The sequence below is a fragment of the Leptopilina boulardi genome, unplaced genomic scaffold, assembly GCF_019393585.1.
Source record: "Leptopilina boulardi isolate dan_hultmark-lab unplaced genomic scaffold, ZJU_Lbou_2.1 LbouV2_222, whole genome shotgun sequence".
NCBI lineage: Eukaryota > Metazoa > Arthropoda > Insecta > Hymenoptera > Figitidae > Leptopilina > Leptopilina boulardi.
In genome coordinates, this window is record NW_026137777.1 from 973,860 (window position 1) to 981,434 (window position 7,575).

Below are 7,575 nucleotides of genomic sequence, written 5' to 3' on the forward strand. Positions count from 1 at the left end.
TTAGATCAAAGAACAATTAAACATCCACGCGGCAGTTAAATAAACAACATAAAAAATATAAGGAAATTTAATTTGCACGCGTTTTCATGGTCCTTCGAGCCGGATCTTTCCACAAAATTGATTATAAGAGGGTGGGAAGATAAAAATGAACAATAAAAAGTGAAAATAATTCGTGTTTGTGAACAATTGTAAGTTAACTAAACTAAGTGAAGTTTTTAATGAAAAAACAATAGTGGAAAACTGAAGCTTCAGTAAAAATTCAAGTGCAAGAGTGTTAAGAAATATATAAGGATCACGACTCACAAGAAAGACATTATTCAGATCAGGTGTTATAAGTTTAAAGGACAAAAAACCGCGAAAAATCCAGAGAGAAGAAACGAAATTTAAGGAATAAATTCGAGAAATAAAATTTAGGCGTTCTTCAAACAGCAGCTTGAAAGCAGCAAGTCACTACAGAGAAGCGGTTGAAGGTCAGAAAAACAACAACATCTGAGTAAGAAATAAATAAAATTGTTATAATCTTTTGTATATTTGTAAATTTCGTGTAATTAATTAATCGACGATAATAACGATATTAAAATGCCTGAGTTAGAGGAATTGAGACAGACTAGGACAAATTGCAAAACTCGATTGACTAAATTTAAAACGTATATAGAAAAATGCACGAATGAAAATTTTAACGATATTGTGGATGTAGAGGAACTTAAACTTAGATTAGCAAAGATAGAAGAGACGTGGGATATTTATGATAGAACTCAAAGTAAATTAGAAATACTTGTGCCGAATCCAAATCGCGAAACTGAACGTATGGAATTTGAAGATAATTATTTTCGTCTTTGTGCAGTAGCTTCGAAATTAATAAAAGAACGTTCAGCTACATTTGTAACGAGTAGATTTCAAGAATCGGAAGTTGATCAGGGACATAATCGGGAGCGAATCGCACAGCTTGAAGCTGCACTTGCACTTCAAAGGGAAAATGAGCTTGCGACTTTGCGTGAGCTTACGGCTTCTAGAGGTAGTAGTATACATTCTGGTTCGCACTTCCCTTTACCGAAACTTGATTTGCCAACTTTTACAGGGGATTATAAAGATTGGTTGGGGTTTAAAGATGCATTTAAGGCCATAATTCATGAGGATGCGTCAATTCCAAAAATTCAAAAATTAAGATATTTAAGGGCTTATGTAAAAGATAACGCGGCAAAAGTAATCGATAATTTGTCAACTTCTGATAATAATTATAATGTAGCTTGGGACTTACTAAACGAACGATACAACAACGAACGCATAATTATTCAAAACCATATGCAGTCGATTTTTGAATTGCCTAATGCAAATAGAGATTCCTCGTTTAATTTGAGAAATTTGGTAGACTCGATGTTAAGACATGTGCGGGCTTTGAATGTATTAGGCCAGCCCACTGATAGTTGGGATACGCCCTTAATTTGTCTTATCACTGGTAAGCTGGACAGGGACACTCGGACGGAGTGGGAAAAATCGGTAACGGGGAGTGCGATGCCTACCTTTGAATGTTTCAGTAAATTTCTAAAGACAAGATGCGAGATACTCGAAACTATTAAGAGTGACAGTAATAACCAAATAGAGCCTCTGAAGTCGACGGCTGGTGGGGGGTCGCACACTCATACGAATAGAAGGAATTTAAGCAAAGCATTTGTAAATACTCAGGGTCCAATTTCTTGTCCGATGTGTAGCGAAAATCATTACATTCAAAATTGTCAGCAGTTTACAAAATTGTCAACAGATGAAAGAGTTCAAATTGTAAAAAAGAAAGGTTTATGTTTTAACTGTTTTAGGCGTAATCATAGAATCAATGAATGTCGTTGTAGTAATTGTACCATTTGTGGAAGGAAACATCATACGCTGTTGCATGCTGAACGAGATAAGGAAAAAATACAAAATAGCGATAGTTCATCAAATGTAAAAAATATGCATGTCTTAGACGCGTCAAGAGTTTTATTGTCTACAGCAAATATAGGATTGTTTGACACATTAGGAAATTCTCATTCATGTAGAATATTACTCGACAGTGGCTCTCAGCCAAACTTAATTACCGAAGAATGTGTAACGCGATTACGACTAAAGAAAAGAAAATTTGACTCGTCTATTGAAGGTGTAAATAATAATGCAATAAAAAGCGCAGAATGGGTAGATGTAAAATTTAAATCACATGTTTCAGGATATGCAGGCAGACTTTCTTTCATGGTACTTCCTCACATTACCAGTCACCTTCCCAACTTCCCAATAAATAAAGATAATCTTAGCATTCCTTCTCAAATTCAATTATCGGATCCCAGTTTCCACAAACCAGGTAAAATTGATGCGTTAGTTGGTGGAGAAATTTTTTATGAATTATTACAAGATGGAAAAATTCCCTTAGCAGCACCACGACTTTATTTACAAAGTACTAAACTTGGTTGGATAGTTGTAGGAAAGGTGGGAGTTCCTGGAAGTTCAAGTCTGAGATGTCATATGGTTCGAGATTCACTTTCAGAACAAGTGGAAAAATTTTGGAAGCTGGAGAACATAGAGGAAAGATGTCACAAGTCTGAGGAGGAAATTACATGCGAGGAACATTTTGTTTCAAATTTTCGAAGGATGAATGATGGTAAATATATGGTTAGTTTACCATTTACGGACAAATTACAAGAATTGGGTTCTTCTTTTGAAATTGCAGCAAGAAGATTTTTTACGCTGGAGAAAAGATTGGAACGTAATCCAGATCTAAAGATTCAATATCACGAATTTATGAAGACTTACTTAGACTTGGGACATATGCAGCCAGTAGAGACAAAAAAGGAAGAAGGGTATTTTATACCTCACCAGGCAGTTATTCGGGAATCGAGTTTGTCAACAATTCTGAGAGTGGTATTTGACGCTTCTTCGGAAACATCTACAGGGATTTCATTGAATGATGTAATGAGAGCCGGTCCAATAATACAGGATGGAATTTTTGAACTCATGCTTCGAATTAGGCAACATCCAATAGTTCTGGGTGCCGATATTGAAAAGATGTTCCGTCAATTTTGGGTGGAGCCTGCAGACAGAAAATTTCAAAAAATTTTGTGGAGATTCAATTCCAGTGAGCCTGTGAGTACTTACGAATTAAACACCATAACGTATGGTACATCAGCTGCTCCCTTTTTGGCAGTCAGGTGTTTAAAGCAGCTAGCAGACGACGAAGAAGAAAGATTTCCTATAGCTGCACTTGTGTTACGAGAGGATTTCTTCGTGGATGATATGCTCACGGGAGCAGAGACCATGGAAGAGGCTGTGGAAATAAGAGATCAGATAATAGGGATAACAAATGCTGCTGGGTTACGATTGTCAAAATGGACGTCTAATTGCTATAATTTAATCGAGGATCTTCCAAATACAATCATCAAGATGCGAGTGAATCTGGATAAAGAACATTCTTCAACCTCGAGGATGTTGGGAGTGTGTTGGAATCCTGAAGAGGATACACTCTTGTTCGAGATAAATCAATCTTCCGAAAAGCAGCTCATTTCTAAGAGAACAATACTTTCAAAGGTTGCGCAACTTTACGACCCACTTGGATTAATATCCCCTGTAATAATTTGCGCAAAAATCAGCCTACAGGAATTGTGGAAAAATAAACTGGACTGGGACGATCCTGTTCCTGTTGAAGCGGTGGAATTCTGGAAGGATTACGTTGAACAGCTGAAACGATTAAATGAATGGTCTATTCCAAGAACAATACGTCGCGAGAAAAATGAATTAATAGAGATTCATGGTTTTTCAGATGCGAGCGAGAAGGCATACGGAGCGTGTCTGTACTTGAGAGTGATCAGAAATGGAAATTATTATAATTTACTATTGTGCTCTAAGTCACGGGTAGCGCCCTTACATTTCGTTACCATCCCGAGATTGGAATTGTGCGCAGCGCTGTTGCTGGTTCGACTGCACAAGGCAGCGGTGGCGGCCTTGAGATTGAGTATTTCACGAGTGGTGTTTTGGACTGACTCCACTATTGTACTAAATTGGATAAATACTCCTTCACATGAACTCAAAACATTCGTGGCCAACAGGATCGCTGAAATTCAGGAATTCACGAGTAGTGAAGAATGGAAACATGTTCCAACGAAAGAGAATCCAGCGGATTTAATTTCTCGTGGATTATCACCCTCAGAATTTATCGAAAGTAATCTTTGGAAAAGAGGTCCAGAATGGTTGGAGCAACCGGAAGCTGTGTGGCCTGAACAAAAATGGAAGGCAGTGGAAGTTCCTGAAAGGCGAGCAATTAAATCCTTGACAGTCAAGACGATTGAGAAATTTGAATTAAGTGAGCGTTTTTCATCTTGGACTGTTTTGGTACGTGTGGTTGCTTATTGTTTACGGTTCGTGAGATTTAAGAAAGGTGAATTACGCAAAGGTTTGCTTTCGGTTGAGGAATTCAAGTCAGCTGAATTGCGAATATTACTACTGGTCCAACGCGAGGCATTTGCAGGGGAAATCAGGGATCTGTCAAGTGGTGGGGAGGTTTCAAGGGGATCGAAATTGATTCGCTTGAGTCCGATGATGGAGAAAGGCTTACTGAGAGTGGGGGGAAGAATTAAATATTCTAATTTAAATCATGATCAGAAACATCAGATAATCCTTCCTAAAAATCATCCCATAACACTTCTCTTGATTCGTGAGTACCATGAGAGAGCTTTGCACGCGGGAGTAAATTGTACATTATATTCGCTTCGACAAAATTATTGGATTGTAGATGGAAGGAGCGCCGTAAAAAGTTGTATTTATAAATGTGTAAAATGTGCGAGATCCAATCCAAAAGAATTTGGTTATAAAATGGGAAATTTACCAGAAGTTAGACTTAAATCAGCGAGACCTTTTGAGAACGTAGGTGTAGATTTTTGTGGTTATTTTTTCGTCAAGGAGAAAAAATATAGAAATAAAAATAGAATAAAAATTTATGTCGCAGTATTTGTTTGTATGGTCACCAAGGCGATTCACTTGGAAGTTGTTTGTGATTTAACCACTGATGCATTTTTGGCGTGTTTGCGTAGGTTTTTTGCGAGAAGGGGAAAATGCAAGGCATTGTATTCTGACAACGGGACGAATTTTAAGGGCGCAAAAAATGAGCTTGAGGAACTTTACAGCATGCTAAATTCGGAAAAAGATCGAGAAAAAATAACAAAAAATTTAGCTGAACAAAAAATTGAATGGCACTTTATTCCGCCACGTACGCCACATTTTGGAGGCATCTGGGAAGCTGCTGTAAGGTCCTTCAAACACCATTTAAAAAGAACAATCGGGGAAACATTGTTGTGTTACGATGAGTTCGAGACGCTTGTGTGTGAAATAGAGGCGATTTTGAACTCTCGCCCTCTTACGCCGATGTCATCTGATCCGCACGATTTAATGGTTTTGACTCCAGCGCATTTTTTAATAGGGCAATCCTTCCAAACTGTTCCATCTGTGGATTATTCAGATATTAAAGTAAATCGACTTTCTGTGTGGCAGCACATTCAAAAAATGAAAATTGATTTTTGGAAACGTTGGCACACAGAATACTTGAATGAAATTACAGTGAAAAATAAATGGCATACGGGAGAGTCAAAAGTAGAAATTGGTGGATTTGTTTTGTTGAAAGATGATAATCAAACACCACTAAGATGGTTGTTGGGAAGGATTGAGAAGACTTATCCGGGAAAGGATGATATTGTTCGTGTGGTGGATGTGCGTACGAAGGATGGAGTATATAAGCGTGGATTAAAGACATTGTCTCCGTTGCCGATTGAAATGTAATAAAAATTGAACGCAAGCCGTTCAAGGCCGGCGGTATGTCGACGACAAGTATATAATTTTGAATTTAATTGTGGTAGAAATTTTGTTAGTGTGTGTATCGTGAAATTGTCGAAATTTGTATATTCATTGACGAAGGTCAGTCGTGATCCAACACTCAGTCTGTCAACTTAAAATAAACGTTTTTTAATTTCAAATTGTGAATTAATTTTAACCTGAACATTTTACCATTATTTTAATTTTAGACAAGTTTTTTAATTCATAATCATTTAGATCAAAGAACAATTAAACATCCACGCGGCAGTTAAATAAACAACATAAAAAATATAAGGAAATTTAATTTGCACGCGTTTTCACCTCCAAAATAATTCCGAAAATAATTTGGAGGAATTGAATAATTTTTAAACTTAAAAATATATAAAGAGATTGTAATTTAAAAATTTTTCTCCAAAATATTTCCGAAAATAATTTGTAGGCAATAAATAAGTTTTAAACTAAAGAATATATAAATAAATATCAATTTCAATTTTTTCCACCAAAATATTTTCGAAAATATTTTGGAGGAAGTGAATAATTTTTAAACTTAAAAAAATATAAATAGATTGTAATTTCAAAATTTTCCTCCAAAATATTTCCGAAAATAATTTGGAGGAAGTGAATAATTTTTAAACTTAAAAATATATAAAGAGATTGTAATTTAAAAATTTTTCTCCAAAATATTTCCGAAAATAATTTGGAGGCAATAAATAAGTTTTAAACTAAAGAATATATAAATAAATTTCAATTTCAATTTTTTCCTCCAAAATATTTTCAAAAATATTTTGGAGGAAGTAAATAATTTTTAAACTGATAAATATATAAATAAATTTTAATTTCAATTTTTTCCTCCAAAATATTTTCGAAAATAATTTGGAGGAAGTGAATAATTTTTAAACTTAAAAATATATAAATAGATTGTAATTTAAAACTTTTTCTCCAAAATATTTCCGAAAATAATTTGGAGGAAGTGAATAATTTTTAAACTTAAAAATATATAAATAGATTGTAATTTCAAAATTTTCCTCCAAAATATTTCCGAAACTAATTTGGAGGAAGTGAATAATTTTTAAACTTAAAAATATATAAATAGATTGTAATTTCAAAATTTTCCTCCAAAATATTTCCGAAAATAATTTGGAGGAAGTGAATAATTTTTAAACTTAAAAATATATAAATAGATTGTAATTTCAAAATTTTCCTCCAAAATATTTCCGAAAATAATTTGGAGGAAGTGAATAATTTTTAAACTTAAAAATATATAAATAGATTGTAATTTCAATTTTTTCCTCCAAAATATTTTCGAAAATAATTTGGAGAAAGTGAATAATTTTTAAACTGAAAAATATATAAATAAATTTTAATTTCAATTTTTTCCTTCATAATATTTTCGAAAATATTTTGGAGGAAGTGAATAATTTTTAAACTTAAAAATATATAAAGAGATTGAAATTTCAAAATTTTCCTCCAAAATATTTTCGAAAACAATTTGGAGGAAGTGAATAATTTTTAAACTTAAAAATATATAAAGAGATTGTAATTTAAAAATTTTCCTCCAAAATATTTCCGAAAATAATTTGGAGGAAGTGAATAATTTTTAAACTTAAAAATATATAAATAGATTGTAATTTCAAAATTTTCCTCCAAAATATTTCCGAAAATAATTTGGAGGAAGTGAATAATTTTTAAACTTAAAAATATATAGATTGTAATTTTAAAATTTTCCTCCAAAATATTTCCGAAAATAATTTGGAG

The 7,575-nt window shown here is 33.7% G+C and overlaps 1 protein-coding gene across 1 annotated transcript; it reads left to right on the forward strand.

Moving 5' to 3' along the window:
* The first annotated feature begins 579 nt into the window (after positions 1-579).
* LOC127279719 (uncharacterized) lies at positions 580-5,787 on the forward strand. The gene has a single exon (XM_051302245.1). It carries the CDS (start codon positions 580-582, stop codon positions 5,785-5,787), a length of 5,208 nt encoding a protein of 1,735 aa, XP_051158202.1.
* The last annotated feature ends 1,788 nt before the right edge of the window (positions 5,788-7,575 follow it).

Coding starts and splice junctions, on each gene's coding strand:
- LOC127279719 (XM_051302245.1), top strand. CDS start 580: ATGCCTGAGTTAGAGGAATTGAGACAGACTAGGACAAATTGCAAAACT.